The sequence below is a fragment of the Coptis chinensis genome, chromosome 8 (assembly GCF_015680905.1).
Source record: "Coptis chinensis isolate HL-2020 chromosome 8, ASM1568090v1, whole genome shotgun sequence".
Lineage (NCBI taxonomy): Eukaryota > Viridiplantae > Streptophyta > Magnoliopsida > Ranunculales > Ranunculaceae > Coptis > Coptis chinensis.
The window spans coordinates 34919140-34936807 of record NC_141463.1 but is presented as its reverse complement, the minus strand read 5'-3'; the positions used below and the strand labels follow the sequence as shown (position 1 = coordinate 34936807).

Sequence of the window (17668 nt, the reverse complement as noted above, 5' to 3'; positions counted from 1 at the left end):
ACTTGTGCAGAATCTGATTACACTGTTCGTAGGGTTTTTTATTTTATTTGTTGTTATTGTTGTTAGCTAGCTAGGTGGGCCGTGGGGTAGAAAGGCCCCAACCACAGCTAGGTGGGAATTGAAAAAATATGTTTCTTTATCCTGTACTTTAGTTATGTTTGTGTTTACTTCTTGCTATGCAAACTAAATTTCTAGTAGTTTTATGATACATTGAGCTGCTTGGAAGTGATTTACTGTGAATTTGGGGAACCTAATACTCAATTTCTGCTATGGGGCATTAGGGGGTTGCCTGTTGGTAGTGTTTTACTGTGAATTTGGGGAGATAGTGATAACATCTGTATTTTATTTTGGTTTGGCAGTGTTTTGCTTGCTGGTAAGTTGACTGGTTCTTAAGTAGAGTGACGAAATTTTGAGAACAGTTGAACAGTTGACCCATGTCATGTACACAATGTCACAAGCAGCTAGGGCAGGGAACGGGTCGGATATGGCTGTATCCGAATCCGAATCCGAATCTGAATTTCTTAAAATATTTCTATCCGAATCTGAATCCAACATCCGATCGGGTGACACTAAAAATTAGAAAATTTATCCAAAACCAGTATTTGTATCCAAAATATGAAAATAGACCCAAACCCAACCTAATTCCCTGTTAGCCCAAAATAAAGAGACCTTCATTAGTTCATTTGAAGGCCCTTGAAGTTAAAAATTGACACTAAACAGCTGATGAATTTAGTTGGGTGGTCCCATCTTAATTAGTACAGATAAGTTGTGTTTATCTATGGACAAGGGTATATATAGTTCAGAGCTGGTCTGTAATCTCCAGTCAAATTAGTCGTTTTGCAGGCTACCAGTACAAAATGTCAGTCAAAGAATAGGGATTTGACCAAAAACTTTGCAGTAATTAAGAATGAGTGAAACAGTATTACCAAGGCTCATCTGTTTGGGACAAGTAAAGAGGACAAGTAAAAGTTTCTCCATTCGGCTAAGTTGGAACCATACGGTAATTGTTACTACTCCTGACATCTGGGATGTTGTGTCAAGAAACGAACTCTTGCTCAGCGTGTCAGTCTCATGATCTTCGATGAGATTCATCTTCTCTACGATAGGAGAGGTGCTGTAGTTGAAGCTATTGTTGGTAGAACAGTTAAACGAAATCAGACCTTAAAAGAGCACATACGGTTGGTCCCAAAGCGTGATTGTGAATATGTAACCTCATTTCTGCAGGTTTGTCCGTCGGTGGGACTGTTTTATTTTGACAACAGATACATGCCCTGCCAACTTGCTCAGCAATATATTTGAGAGATTTCAGTTATTGGATGAACATTGTTATGTGAAGCTGGAGAGCATCAGGTCCTTATATTTGTCCATTCCAAAACGGTCAGAACAACAAACTTGGTTGCTCACTCTCATGGTAACCTTTTGTCACATGGATTTGCTTTTCATCACGACGGAATGGCAATTGAGGACTGCCAAATTGTTACGAGCTCATAAAGAGTACACAAAGTTACAATCAAATTGGATGTTTTGCAGATGCTTGGCCCTAGCACGACACCTGTGGAGTAGGAATAATCTTGACTAATCACAATCAGCTGGTGTACTATTTTTTGCTCGTGAATAATTTTTTGGTGTACTATTTTTTGCCATATCACTTAGCTTGAATTCAGAGATTGCTCTAATGTTGGAGAAGTGTGCCACTGGGTTGGCAACACATACTGGTGTACTCGCATGTGTAGGCATCTCTTTGAGCTTAAGTCCAGGAATCCGACTCTGATTGGTGACATTCTATCGAATAAGTTGAATCTGGTAAGCTTCAAAGTTTTAATCTAGTACATTGAATTACTGTCTTGTCCTATATTTTCTCAGTCAAACTTCTTTGCACTATTTCATGTTTTATATATTGAACAGTTCCAGTTTGTTCTTACAGTTGAGTTATCTTTTTACCCTATGTGCACAATGAAATTTCAACCAATGGTCTGGTTTTTGTCCCTATCAACAGTGGATTAAAACTTGGTATTGGAAACCTTGTTAATTCTATTATCTTGTGAAGTTGCAATTTTATTTCTTGTCTCTCATCAGCCATTGTTTCACTTTTGGGGAAGTTATTATGTGTGTGTCTCTGGATATTGATCATGCCCACAAACTTCGTGTTATACCGAAAATTGATGATTTATCTGTAACTCGTGCATCCAATGATTTGTAAAAGCAAAATCTTAGTGTTAGTTAACTCCTAATTTTATGATTCGGTGATGATTGTATATTTGTATGTTTTGTATCACATTATTTTGGATTTGGTAACTAAAGTTTAAGTTGAAAAGTGCTAAAGTTGCAGTTTATACTTCATATTGTATCGTTGTGATGGGGTTGATGGTGGATCAATGTGTGGCAGGCACTCATTTGCCACTTTTGCCTTGAACTTTGACATTTGACGCTAGAGTATCCTTTTAGATATTTTATATTGCTTCATCGCGCCTATAGTATCCTTTTAAATCTTTGACACGTACAAACTCTTTATTGTTTGTGCTTTTAGAAATTTAAACTAGGCTAATGTTTTGGGCGATGATCTCTTAACTAAATGAAACATCTCCATCAAAAAAGAAGAAAAAAAATCATATCTGACACTTCTACACTCATCAAATGTAGTTACCAATTTGGAGAAGTGTGGACTGTTTTTTTCGCAGTTATTCGGAGACCATATGTACCATGGGGAGAAATTTCAGAATCAACTGAATCATCCGAATTTATGGGGAAAAGAGTAACAGTCATGAGTTTGTGTGTTAAAGTAATGCCCCTATGTGTTCTTAGCTTTAGAGGTGGTTTAAAAAAGAAAGACACCAAGTTAGTTTGTTTTAGATTTCTTTTGTTCTGTGTGATTTCGGAAGAAATGAAAAAGCTACTCGGTGGGTAATAGCATAAAAACATTGTGAAAGACTACGTGTATGAGTCTTCATTTGTGATTTACTATAACCAGTTTACTGAAGACCATTTGGTGGAGAGAATATGCAAGTTTCAACCTCTGGTGCGGGTGAAATGTTGCTTTGTATTTGAGTTTTCTACAAATGTGACCCTAAACATGCTAAACCTGTTTAGTTCTAAATCAGTACTTTTTTTTTACTACTGTTAACATTAATGTTATAGGTGGTGAATGATGTCCTCTTATCTTGTTCTTAATTTGAATGTTTGTAGATTCATGCTGCTGCTACAATTTTGAACGAAAATAATTTGGTCTGGTATGATCAGAAAAGTGGAAATCTCCACGCTACAGAACATGGCCACTCTGTAGCTGCTTGTATACCGGTGGAAAGATACATTACATACCACGAGCATCTGAAGCTAGAAATAGGTGGTTGTAAGCAACATAGGCTAATATCACTTGGTGAAATGCTAAACTATTCATCAACCGAGGATTCATCACAGTACCTGGAGTTTGATTATGTGAGCGACAGGCGTACAGAGATATAACTGGGCACAGTTTGAATTTGATATGGACTTGGAGTACCATTTAAACGTATCTGAATTCAACGATTTCAGGTTTAGTATATGATTTGTTAATCTATATCATTATGATTTGTTTATCATGTGTTTTACAAGCTGTTATACCCTTTGTTTGCCACCTTCGAAAAAAAAATAAAAATCGTTGTTATGCAAATGGTTTGGATATGAGACTGAACAGGTGGACATACACACCAAAATAGTCTTGATGATTGTCATGATCTTCTTAGCGGTGGTTGCAGTCTTTTGAGGTGTGAAATGGGTCCATGTTTTTCATCCAGTTTTGCACCTACTTTTAATTTTTGTCATTTTACACTTTTATATCTACTTTTAATTTTAAAACATGTGATTGGCAATTTAGTTGCAAATCAAAACTGTTAAATGCTAATTTTCCCTTGATAAACACTCGTGTATCTAGTCCAGAAATATGCAATAACACGTCAAATATTCACAACAAGCATAGGGACGTCCTCAAGCCTGTCTCCGTGAGTCTTTGCCTCATTCTCTTTCGCACCGCAAGTAGTAAGTCTAGTATATGGTATAATTGGAATGAAAATATCCGAAAAACGGCCCGGTCAATTTTTTCGGTTATCTTCACTGGGAATATGTCCTAATGGGTGGTTTAAAAATCTAATTTGACTTGAGACTGTCATGTCGATGTAAGAAAAGAAAAGAAATTGCACTTCTGTGTGATTGTAACTTAAAATTCTTTCTTTACTACAAAGAAAAGCAATGGTTCTTGTCCCTTTGAGACTAAAGTGATACAAATGTTTCCTACAGCCTGGAAGAAAAAATCATATTAGGAAGAGCTCCTGAAGTAATAGTTTAGGCGTAGGCCTGAAGCCCATTATTGTTATTGCAGACATTGGAGCTATTTATCTGGTTTTGTAATAGATATTATTGTGATGAATTTAGATTTAAACTCAACTGAGATCATGCTGGTGATTGGATGAGCCTGTGGACTTCTTTGGTAGGAACATGACAACCAAATAGACTAATCATTCTCTTTTATTACAGGCAAATTGTTAGGGTGCTTTCTGGGGAAGTGTTCTGGGAGCATTAAATCCATAGTACGACACCCAGAGATTCCATTGATCATTTCAGTTGGTTAGTTCATTTTACTTCTACTTCTTATTGGTTATGTTGAAATATATTTAGCTTGGTCTTGGATTTCTACTCGCTAGTTGTGCTTCTGGGTCTAGGTTTCACTGTTAGAATGCACTAAGCCATTATTTCTATTATATAGTATCTTGTTTAGTAACATGGATACTTCATATTCTTAGAATAATCCCTGTCGGACACATGGACACATTGTACTTACGATTTCAAAGTACAATTTCTTCTATACCTTAAAAGATTAAGAAAATAACATATTAACATGATTACAAATCTTTGGTAAGCTGCTTTTATAGTTAATTATTTCTAAGGAAGCACTTTGTAAGGTCTTGAGCCCAAGAATTAGTGGTCTATCCAAAGAATAGTAATAGTTTTCTTTTTATTTAGTTGTGTCCCTGTTGTACTACTTATATAGGTCGCCATGTCGGACACTCCATGTCCGTGTCCGTGTCAAACACTGACACATGTATCCGTGTCAATCTGACTTAGGTATCTTGAAGTCGATTGTTTTATGTACATCCTGGATTATCGAGGCGAGAGATGTATATGGATGTTTGGTTGACTGAAAACATTTCATGAAGATTATTCCTCTTTGACTTCCAAACATTGTTATTACCTAGACCCATTAGCATTTTTGCTCGGGATGATTGGATACAAAGAAATAGTACTTTTATTACAATGATTCCAAAGGTGGATGGGGAGGACAATATGAAGGATTTTTGGCCGATTAGCTTGTTGGGGTCTATGTACAAAATCATTGCCAAGGTCCATGCTACTAGAATGAAGAGTGTTATAGGCTCCATTATCTCACAATACCAAAATGCTTTTGTGAAAGGAAGGCAAATTCTTGATTGTTGTCTCATTGCCAACGAGATAATTGATTCTAAGATGAAGGAACGGAATGGAGGGGTGATGGTGAAAGTGGATATGATGAAAGCTTATGACCATGTATTATGGAGCTCTCTTGACTAATGACTATGTGATGGAGAAGATGGGTTTTGGTACAAAGTGAAGAAGATGGGTTTTGGTACAAAGTGGAGATGGCATCGGGATTGAGTACAAAGTGGAGAAATCGGGTTTTGGTACAAAGTGGAGATGGCATCGGGTTTTGGTACAAAGTGGAGATGGCTCGGTTTTCTATTCTAATTAATGGATCTCCTAAAGGTTTATTTAGAAGCTCAAGAGGTGTTAGACAAGGTGATTTGTTATCTCCATTTCTCTTTATCTTGGTAACCGAGGTGCTTAGCAAGATGACTTCTAGGTTGATTGAGACCGGAATACTTGATGGTTTTAAAGTGGCTCCAAGAGAAGATGCCTTGGCAATCTCTCATTTACAATTTGCGGATGACACAATGTTCTTCATGGGGGCATCGGTGGAAAGGGCAAGAGCACTAAAACATCTTCTATGGTGGTTTGAGATGGCATCGGGATTGAAAATTAATTTGACCAAGCCTAAAGTGTATGGTGGGGGGAAGTAGAGAACTTGAATCAAATAGCTAGTGCTTTGGGGTGTGAAGTGGATCATTTGCCGTCTAATTATTTGGGTTTACCATTGGGGGCAAAAAGTAACTCTAAATATATATGGGTCAAGGTGCTCAAGAAAGTGTCTAACAAGTTAGCGGGGTGGAAGGCAAAACTATTGTCGAAAGGAGCGAGATTGACTTTGCTCAAATCAACACTTAGTCAAATCCCTAACTACTTTCTTTCTCTTTACCCAATACCCGAAGGTGTGGTCAATGAAATCGAGATGGAGTTTAGAAGGTTCATTTGGGGAAGTAGTAGTGAGATGACGAAAATACATTGGGTTAAGTGGGATAGACTTTGTCTTGATAAAGAGGAAGGGGGGCTAGGTTGCAAGTATGTCAAATGTATGAATGAAGCCCTTTTGTCTTAATGGCTATGGAGGTATGGGGAGGAGAGGGAATAATTATGGAGAAAGGTGATTATTGGAAAATATGGTGAGGGGGATGGTGTGTGGAAACCTAAAATTCCAAGAGGACCATATAGGACCATATAGGATCACTTTGTGGAAAGGGATAACTAGTGGATGGGATCAATTCAATAATGGCTTAATTTTTCAACCGGGGGGAGGTGAGACTATAACTTTTTAGAATGATATATGGGTGGGAGGAGGGAAGCTTTGTGATCTTTACCCAATTATCTTTGATTTAGCAATCAGTAAGGAACCTAAAGTGGCAGAATACTTGTCAAGAGGAGTGGACGGGATGGTTTGGGTTGTGGTTTTGAGAAGGAACCTTAATGATTGGGAACTAGAAATCTTTGTCGAGTTGCTGGCGGTCATCTATCAATAAGGATAAGAGTTTGGGGAGGTGGATGGGAGAAATTGGAAGTGGGACAAGAGTAAAGTGTTCTCGGTTAAATCATTTTATGGTGTGCTTGCTAAGAAAAAGGCACAAGAGGAGCTAGAAGAGAATGAAATCATTGCCAACTTTCCGCATAAGAAGATATGGGTGAATTCTATCCCGTTTCGAGTGGCCTTCTTTACTTGGATGGCATACTTAGGCGCATTCAAACCATTGACGAACTAAACAAAAGAGATATGGGTATTGAAAATGTATGCTCTCTTTGTAAGGGGGTTGAAGAGGATGTGGACCACTTATTTATTCTTTGTCTGGTGGCTAAGCGACTTTGGGAATTGTTCTTGTGTTCGTTGAATTAACTATGGAGGCGTCCGGGTGATATTAAAGAGGCTCTTGACGGCGACATATTCGTAGTGGATCTTTCTTTGAGTGCCAAGTGGCTAGCGGAACATATTCCCAAGGCAATAGTGTGGGGAATTTGGTTGGAACGCAATAGGAGAGTATTTGAGAACAAGGAAAATGATATGCACAAGATTTTGGTGGATACTAAGGAGCTATTGTATAATTGGTCAAGGAATGTATCCATCTTTAGGGAGTTGAGATTTCTTGATTTTATTTGTAATTGGGATACACTAATGTTGTGATTTTGCTTTTGGGAGTCTTGTGGGGATGTGGTTAGCTACTCTTAATTTCTCGCTAAGGGCTAGCTATCTTGTTTGTAACACTTATTATTATTGGGAATGAAATTTAACTTTTACGGATCAAAAAAAAAATGATCGGATACAAAGAAAACTGTTTTCAACCATCAATATCATCTGCATTGTAGCAAGTGTTAAATATATCCATAAAGTAGCTAGCAGGGCTTTAATAGCTTTTCTTCCTCTTACAAAGTCATCCTAGGACTGGGTCGCTATTTACGTATTTGGGATGTAAAGACACAGCAACTTCTGTCAGCGGTGAGTTTACTGAATTTGTCACTTTGTTAAGCATTTTAGGAGGGTTCTGAAAGTTATAATTTACTTGATAGACGGTAATAGGGATGTGGTGTATGTCACTATGTTCTCAACCTGCCAGATGAATTGATCTGTATTTGTAGCGAGATACAATTATCCCTCCAGTTAAGTTTAACTCATCCAATTCATGTTGAAATGTATGAACCACTATGAATTGTATCTAAATATTTGCTGTGGAAAACGATATCATGGATATCAATCTTAGATAGGCACTCAATGATTGGGAGTTTGATGGTTCAGTTGCCTTATTACCTAGATAGGACCTACACCTTCACTTAAGTATTATCAGGAAGACCAACACGTCTAGGCTGATGACCCCTAAGGTATGTAACCTTGCTCCATTCTTCCCAAACAACCTCACCTTAGTTTTGGGGTAATAAGATACCGTCTGGAGCAATCTATTGTTTTGGATTTAGGTATTTAGATTAGTCAATAGGCATTCTATCTGGGACTTGTTCTTGAAAAGCTTTAAATGTACTATCACGTATGGTGACTTGTTATTGGACAACATACAAACTACAGTTTGGGGAATTTCTCATCTTTCAATCAATACGTTTTGGAAGTTGCTACGCCATGCTATTTGTTGGAGGCTTGGAGCTTGTGGAAAGAAAGGAGCCACAGGATATTCTCCGCAGTCCTCATTTTAACAAATTACTTGGAATGCAAGATCTTTATTGTGGAAATGAGCATCCTCAGACATTAGAATGACAGGCTTTTGACATTTGATGTTTTAATTTTTGGGTGGGATAACCTTATTATGGCATAACTTATTGTCATCTTGCCATTCGTAATTAGACTTTCCGACACGTTACTTTTTTTAGATTCAAATAAAACTTATCTTGTTTTGCCAATAAGAAAGATTATTATCAACTTTTTATCCATGTCCTGGATTTAAAATGAAAACTTTGTCCTTGGTAATATGCATTTAGGGCCAGGCTTTTTAAGCAATTGTTTCATGAACCTGCATGGCACTAGTAATTTAATGTATTTTAGCTCCTGTGACAAATATGTAGATCTCTTGAATTGAAGTAATTTTTCATTTGTTGGTTAGCCTCCACCAGCGCACCCCCACACACACACAACTTTTACATTGTATATGAACTTGTCAAATAATACTGTTTTAACAGAATGTGGAATTGGTTGCAGGTTTTCATTGATTCAAAATTCTCTGACCTAGGTTGGTACTTCTGTTATGAATATCTTAGAAATATTTTCATGTCTATTAGTGTCAGCATAAACATCAAGAAAACCTCTTCTTAAATGCGTGGAGTCATCTCATCCAAACTTCATTAGTCATTATCTTTTTCTTTTTGCTTGGTAGAAAGAAGTACCGTTAAAAACAAGTACACATGCATTAAAAACAAAGAGTGGGCCAGCCCATATCTCTTATGGGTGTGGCTCCCCTTTGTTTTGGAGAGGAGTAGCTATAATTTTGGTAGTAGGGATAGAATTCACTACTGGGATGATCAGTGGTCAGGCATCAGGTCTTTAGCTTAATTGATAATTTTGACTGTGTGCTTTTTGCTCCTATCTTTGTCAGTTTAATCGTTTTAGTTACACATAGGATGATAGGAGGATCACGTGTTGCTTAGCCAACAGTAATTAATACCTGCTTATTTGCTTCAATTGTCAAGCAGGAACAGCTGGCCTTGCAGTGGATGCACCACCATCAGATGAGGCACAGTTGAACCAGATTCAAGTTGATGCATCCTCTCCAGTGAAAAGGAAAAAGGGAAACAAAAAACCCAGGTCCAAGAAGAAGAGTAAGAATATAGTCCAAGAGGAAGATGATTAATCTATGCTTATCATCATGCTTGGTGTACTAATCAATGTCATAGATCGGCCTTCACTTGTGAGTGAGAAAGCAGAAGGTATGATGGCGTCATTAAATTTTGTTAGATTACATTGGATTCGTTAGGCACTTTCAAGCGGAATCTGCACTTCTGTCAAACTGGCAAAATTTGAAGAAGAAGAGTTACAGCAAAAAGTTTTCATTTTTAGTAGAGAAGTGAAGAAAAGAAGAGATGGGGTGTTGATTATTACAAGGTTTTACAAGTTGATAAGAGTGCTAAAGATGATGATTTAAAAAAGGCTTATAGAAAACTTGCTATGAAGTAGCACCATGATAAGAATCCAAACAATAAGAAAGAAGCTGAAGCTAAGTTCAAACAGATCCCTGAAGCGTGTGAGGTTCTAAGTGATCCTCAGAAGAGAGCTGTTTATGATCAATACGATGAAGATATGCTAAAAGGCCAAGTTCCTCCACCAGGTACTGGTGGACCTGAAGGGGCATCTTTCTTCCATACTGGAGATGGACTGACAACTTCAAATTCAATCCTAGAAGTCCTGATGATATTGTCGCTGAGTATTTCGAATTTTCATCCCCCTTCGGAGGGGTGGTAGGTTTGGAGAAGATGTGTTTGCCTCGTTTGGAGAGGGTGGTTCAATGAGTCAAGGTTTGCGGAAGGCTGCTGCAATTGAAAACAAAGTGCCCTGTAGCCCTGAGGAGCTTTACTAAGGGACTACTAAGAAAATGAAGATATCTACGGAGATTGCTGATGCTAGTGGGAGAACGATGCCAGTTGAGGAAATATTAACTATTGACATCGAAGCCTGGTTGGAAGAAAGGTACAAAGATCACCTTCCCTGAGAAAGGGAATGAGAAGCCAAATGTTATCCCAGCAGACCTGGTCTTCATCATTGATGAGAAACCACATAGTGTGTTTACAAGGGATGGGAATGACCTTACCGTCACGCAGAGGATTTCATTAGCTGAAACTTTGACAGGATACACTGTGCATCGCACAACACTGGATGGGAGGAGCCAGACTCATAACAAATGTGATCCATCCAACTTATGAGGAAGTTGTACCAAGAGAAGGAATGCCTATACCAAAAGACCCCTCAAACAAGGGTAACTTGAGAATCAAGTTTCCTGCAAGGCTTACAGCAGAACAGAAGGCCGGAATCAAGAGACTGTTGGCTCCATCAGATTGATTAGTTGCAGCAGCAACCAAACTACGACAAGAGAACTACTGTGAATGTTCTGAGTTTGGCCAAAATTTTATGTTCATGTGTTGTTTGTTTCATTACATTTGCAATTTTGTTAGTTAATAAGCAGAAAAATGATTGCGCCAAAAAAAAACTAAACAAAGGCAAAAAATTTATGTTACCATATAGGTTATTTGTTTTAAGCAATTTTTTAATGTATGTGTTTGTCAAATTAAAACATTGTGATAGTAATCTAATCTTGGGGCTATATGCGCATTTTAGTTGGTATTCAATTGTCTATTCCAATTAGCTAGTCCCCATTTGCCAGATTCAGCATGATCCAGTGCTCTCCCTGACCAGGTTAACGTGCTAACTTGGTTCAGCCACATTGCCTTCCACATAAGTTTCCATATGCAATGTTAAAAAGTTACTGGTTAAAACTGTTAAATGCTCATTTCACATGGACATTCCCTAGATAAACACTGGTGCTTCTAGTCCAGAAATATGTAATAACACGTCAAAATGTCAAATATTGATGACAAAGTATAGGATCGCCTTCGAGCCTGTTTCCATGATTTGTAACCCCGTTTTTTCTCATTCTCTTCCCCTATCTTCGCTCGTTTCTCTCATAGCAGGTAACAAGCCCAGTATCTCTCATATTCTTCAGAACAACTCCATCTTTGGGCTAACATCACAACGCACAAATCGTCTATTCCTTTAAAAGTTAAAAATTACGAAAAATAAAAATGAACAAAGTTTATAATATACTAGTAATAGCAATTTGTTAGTTACAGATGATTACAAAGACATTTGTGCTTATATCATGGAACAGGAAACCCAGCTATGACGGTTGGAGGGCTCAAGCAGCCTCAAGCTTGAGACTACACAAGTTATTGGTCAGTGAATCGACAGAATTTCCAGTATCTAGCTTCCTAGATGCACCATCTGCCACCTTCATATTTGATACAGTTTTGTCGACTGAACCAGCAGATACCAAACTTTCTTGTACAACTGCTGAACTATCTGCAACAGTTTCGAAGATTTGTTTTATTGGGATTTCATCTCCTAGTTCTATCTCCAGTTTCTTGAACTCTTCTTCAACATCTTCATCTTCAATACCCGTATATGCAAGTGCAGCTGATCCTGTAAGAGATGAAGATTCATATCATAGTTAAAGGGACATGATCCATACAGACGGTGCAAAGAAAATAATTCACACGTACTCGAATCACAAAGTTCCCAATAATGCACTAATTGGAGATATAGCAAACAATATGTTGATACAACAACTTATTCAAATCGTGTGATTTCCATAGAAGTTCTCAACTTTTCCTGCAGTTCACACCATGTTGTCCATAGAGAGATGATGATTCTCATTCATGATACTCACTCTATGACTAGTAAACCGCGTGGCGGTGAAGACTGATGTAAGAAGAAGAAGGAAAAAGTCACGATCGATGGGAATGTGAAAGGAGAGAAGAGAAGTTTCTCTTTTTGGGACAGACGATTCTGACAGTCATTTGTTACCCTATCTCTTTACGTTGGACGAATAGATCCGCTCCCATGCAAATAAGAAATAGTGATCCAGATTCAAATTAAATAATTACCTAAAGCTTCCTCGACTTCTTTTTGTGAAGAAACTCTCTCATCAAGCTCTTCTAAACAATGTTGGACTTCTTCCATACTGATTCCACATTCCTTGATTGCTTTAGCTCCAATTTGGATGGCTTCAGATACCTGAGAGGGAACATCATTGCAAGAGAGAAAAATCGAGATCAATATTTACTAGGCAAAATGATAAGGAAACACATGACTTCACCAAGTAAAACCAAAGATGAGGTTCAGCATAACCGGGGTTAGTTCAAGCAAACAACGGCTCAATAATATCCCCTTAACAGCCTATATCGACTCTACAAGATTCTAACTAAGCATGGTCTAAACTTCTTCGTGGATTCAGCATACAACAGCCCAACCAAGTAATATAAGTTTCCAGTTTAAAAGCCTCTATCAGTTCTACAAGAGTCTAAGTAAGCGCAGTCTAACCTTTTTTGTTGATTCAGCATTCACAATGACATTGAGAACTTCCTCAACTCGGTTCAACAGAGACGTGCATCTTTCTCTGCTTTCAGAACTCAATTTTAATTGTCTCACATGCCGGAGTGCAACTTGTTTGTTTCCCGACTTGACGGAAGCTAAAGCTGAACTTCTTGACCTGCATAGAAAAACAAAACAACGATTCAATGAGTAGGTGGTGAAAAAAAGAGAGTAAGAAAATGGAAAACTATTCAACTCATCATCCTCTCTAAGAAATCAGATTAACTGAACCTACAAATCTAGAGGCCTTATTGATGACAAATAGTGGTGGAGTACATTCTATTAGATGTATCGTACTACATTGTTTCTTGTAACACTCCTCAGGATTGCATCTATCCTAAGCTTAAAGCAGGATAAATGTCCTACAGACTTGGTTGCATTTTGGGATTAGATGTATCTATGCATGCTGATTCAAAACATTAAAAGGAAAGAAAGACAAAACACAACAACGAAAAGTACCTAAGAGGTGAGAATGTAAGGGATACCTAACACTTAATTATAATCAATAAGGAAGAAATATACGAGGGAACAGAGGGAATTGAATTCTCCCGAACCAATTACTGCATATATCTCCACACATACTGACCTACTTATGAGTGGAAAGGATGAAGTAATGAAAGAGGAAGACATTGCTAGTAGTAACGACTTGTCACGATCCATTGGCTCATGTAGAATCCATGTCCTAGGTGTATCAAAAAACATTCTTTTCTCTCCGTGTATATAATAAATTAGAGTGAAAGGGTCCACCCCGAAACCAAGAGGGCTAGAACAAGAGCGGCAGGAAAGAAAAATTACTATAATTTGCATTCCGGATCACCTCAAAAAATAAATATTGGTAAGGAAGAATAACTACAGGGTGAAGAAAATACATCTCACATCGCCGATCAATCACATCAAGTTGTTGATGAAGCTTTTCCGAGGTCCAAATCAGATGCAAAAGATTGCAATCAAAAGTTGAGACAGTAGCCACAGGTGCCGGGACAAGTGAAACTTTCACACCCTGCAAATCACTGGTCAACGTACATATCATGGTATTACTACGACAAGCCACATAAGATGAGAAAACATTATTTCTATTTAGATCCTAAGGGATTGAATCTGAGTTCTAATGAGAATATGAGACGTTACTTTTTTAGCTTCCACCAAGCAGGATATCTAAAATGTCAACCACGCAATTTAAATTAGCGGTAAAAAAAAATAAAAAAATAACAAACAAATCATGTACCCCTAGTTTCCAATGAGAAACCTAGCCTACTGAATGAAGGACTAACTAAGTTTATGCAACATTAAGGGATTTCTCGATAACATTTATGAGCAAAGCATTTGATTTGCTCTGCAGTAGTACCTGGATAAAATCCATTTTAGAGATTGACAACAGGCGAGCCTTCCCATTAGATGACAAGTAAGTGAGGATTGCAGAAGCATCATTGGAGGCATTGGCATTGCATATGGTGTGGAACTTTTCCACGGTAATGATACAAAAGGAAGTCCAGTGGCTTTCGGATAAACATCTGATGACTTCACCAGCTCTTTCCGCCAGTAGAGTCCTCAAGATAAAGCGATCTTCTTGAGGAGCTGATGATGACGTGGAAATACCAATCGAATGTACTACTCGCTTAAACAGTTGGGATAAGCGGCCAGAAGTTGTATCTTCTTCGCTCCGTAAAGCTTCACCAGTGTTATACATTTCCAGCAAAACACGATCAATGCACAGAGGTGTGAGGCCACCTCGAATGAACCAATCTTTTACCTAGAAAATTAATAATTGTTTAATAATAATAATATATATACTCGGAGGAGTTCATTTCCAATTACCTGGGAGGAGTGTATGGTAAAGACCCCGAGATGACGTGCCACTTTTAATATCAAATCTTTCCAGAACAAGTATTTGGGTTCCCAGTCCGAACGTTGTCCGCTAAACGCTTTGAACCGGCCTGACGTAACCACTTCGTCATCCCAATCGGCTACTTGATGTCTTATATACTCGGCAACGGAACTCATGCTCAATCATCCAAAATTTAGTTTTACTAGTTTTGTGAATTAAAGCCCGCCCCAAATTGATTTTTACCAATAAAAATAAAAGGGAGACACTTGCCCAAATTGAAGTTGAAGTTATTATATTTTTACTTTTTTTTAGCACCTTTCCTATCCCTGCTAATTAAAGAACACCACCGAAAATCACTTAAATTCGCGTTGTTGTTGTTTTTTGTTTTTTCGACTAAGCTATTAATCAAAATATTCTATTAATTAGGGTCATAAATAAATCAAGTTTTAATTCTCATTCTCTAGCTGTTCTTTTACTATTGCTATTTTTTTATACTCATCTTAATTTTTTTATACTCATTCTCATTCTATTAATACTCATCTTAATTTTTTTATTATTAATTTTTTCTATTGGTATTTTTTTTTTTTTTTTTTTGTCTATGTTTGTTTTTTATTTTTGGAAAGAGAGAGTGGAGTTTTCTCACATGATTAATTTTTCGTTGTTTTGTGAGAGCGCTCCTACTTAGGGGTTTGTGAAAACGACTATTTCCCCCTTTATCGGTGATAGTTTTCCGCCATCTCAAAGACTCGACTTATTCGGACGGGATGTTGGACTCCATGGTTTTTTTTCACCAAATCGGCCTCGCATGATTTTTCCGACTTTTTTTCGTTTTTTTAAAAACCAAGGTCGTCCGAAGTGTTTTTGCAATTTTTCGCAGAATCAACAGGAGATAAATAAAATATCTCGGGACCGGGATGTTAGAGTGAATAAGTGTTTGGCGGGTTTTTATTGAGACGGAATGTAACATCCCGCTATCTCAAAGACTTATTTTATAACGGTAGACGGAATGCAGGTAAATAAAACATCCCAGATGTTAGCGTTTGGAGGTTTTTACTCAATATGTAACAGCGGATTTTATAACTAGGCGGAATGCAACATCCATTTTCACTTTCTTCCTAGCCTCCATTGCGATTTTCAAGCCTCCATTAACAACATTTTATCACAAATAACCATTCCTAATGACTTCTCCACCCCCCCAGTGCATTCCCACCAACCTCACCACATGAAGAGCACAGTAGATGGTTTAGAAGTTTTAAAATTTCCAAAAAAAATGGGCAAAAAGGTTCGTCGTCGCGAACACAAAATGTGGGCGAGGAGGACGAAATTGAACTTAGGTTCAATTTTCCACCACGTTGTGAAATCGAGGAACACCCACCATTAGCGTCAACTTCGGTCCAACACGTAGCCAATCGAGTGGCGGAGTCTCAAGTAAGTTTTAGAATTTTTTTATGTTAATTATTATTATTTATGTTAGTTTATATCAAGTTTATTGTTGTGTAATTAGTTTGAATTTGTCGCATTGTTTGAAAAAAAAATTAGTTGTAATTATATCGTATTGCGTGTTGGTTAAATGTAGGAAGTACACCTATGAAAAGTGTGTTGTGCACTTTCAAATGTTGTGTCGTGGTGGCATCCAAATCTCACTCTCTCCACTCTCTTTTTCCAAAAATCAAAAAACAAACATAGAAACAAAATAATAGATGTGCCGTCAGTATTTACTGACTATTGTGAAGAAGGCTGCACATTTGGCAGCGTCTTTCATAAGCACTGTGACGGGGTGTCCTCTTACAATACCTATATGTAAATGTATGTTTATTTGCTAATTTTACAAATATATAAGAGGATCACAAGACCAATCAGTTGTGATGACCGCTGTGTTTCGCAGATTCAGTTAAATCCATTCAGGCAGCCAATGGCAGTGGAAGATAGTGCTTTGTTGCTCCCTTGCTACACGAACTGTTTTCTCTTTGGAATATGAGGACTAAGTAAAAGATCTATCTACTTAACCATTATGAATAAGCCTTTCCATACCATCGAAAGTTGGTGAGAAAAATGCATGTAACGGGACGAGGCATCAACGAGGAAAGTGATTTTTCTTGGTTCTATTTTAGAGTGATGACTTTTCCACAAATGATGCCTATCAACATTAGGTTATTCTATATATTATACAGTCCAAAGTGTATACCATATATCAACCGAGTGTCTCTTTTCTATTAAAGTAGTGGAAGATTTTCTTCTACTACTTAACAACTCATGGACGGTTATCGGAAAAAAAAAAAAACAAAAAAAAAAACTCATGGACCATTTTGCTACTTTGATTTTAATTGCCCAACATGGATTCATTCTATGAATGTTGAGGTAGGTCGGTGCTTTCATACATAATAAAAACAAGTTGGTTTCCTCTAATATCTCAAACAAACAGTCTGTGCACTCTAATAATATGAGCCATTTTCCATTGAATGAAGATTGATCTAAATTTTTCTTGAAATGATATTTTATAATAAGTAGAAACAAAACAAGATGTTAAGATGCATGAATCATGAATGTATCACAGAAGATAAATTTTTTAACTCCCACCATGTGAATTAAGTGATATCAATTAACAACTCGATGAAAACATGCAATTATTGTTTATTGGTATGCCCATTTAGACTTATCCCAGTTTTGAGTTGTTTCCTGCATTCTAGAAGCCAATGGTATGTCCGTATGTGTGAAAAAAGGAACTCGTTAACTCTTTTTATGTAGGAAGGAGATGCTTAATTGTAAAGTACTGTTTTTCTAAGGCCAAGTCCAATGGTTTGGTGAAAACCATACCCAAT

General features: G+C 37.4%; 1 protein-coding gene, 2 long non-coding RNA genes and 1 pseudogene across 3 annotated transcripts; 3 read left to right on the top strand and 1 right to left on the bottom strand.

Annotated features, from left to right (window-relative positions):
* Positions 1-1271: 1271 nt before the first annotated feature.
* LOC147481255 (uncharacterized) lies at positions 1272-3528 on the top strand. Its single transcript, XR_015204411.1, has 3 exons — positions 1272-1411; positions 1531-1803; positions 3184-3528. It is a non-coding gene; the product is annotated as an uncharacterized LOC147481255 (long non-coding RNA).
* A 73-nt stretch (positions 3529-3601) lies between these two features.
* On the top strand, positions 3602-9713 carry LOC147481254 (uncharacterized). Its single transcript, XR_015204412.1, has 3 exons — positions 3602-3740; positions 4507-4596; positions 9577-9713. It is a non-coding gene; the product is annotated as an uncharacterized LOC147481254 (long non-coding RNA).
* Positions 9714-9815: 102 nt separating this feature from the next.
* LOC147481253 (uncharacterized) lies at positions 9816-11116 on the top strand (annotated as a pseudogene).
* A 557-nt stretch (positions 11117-11673) lies between these two features.
* On the bottom strand, positions 11674-15351 carry LOC147481252 (SNF7 family protein). Its single transcript, XM_086580000.1, has 6 exons — positions 14840-15351; positions 14370-14774; positions 13894-14024; positions 12974-13142; positions 12538-12667; positions 11674-12073 (listed from the first exon to the last, which is right to left on the bottom strand). The coding sequence occupies exons 1-6, from the start codon at positions 15023-15025 to the stop codon at positions 11790-11792; spliced, it is 1305 nt and encodes a 434-aa protein (XP_086436126.1). The 5' UTR covers positions 15026-15351; the 3' UTR covers positions 11674-11789.
* Between the last annotated feature and the right edge of the window lie 2317 nt (positions 15352-17668).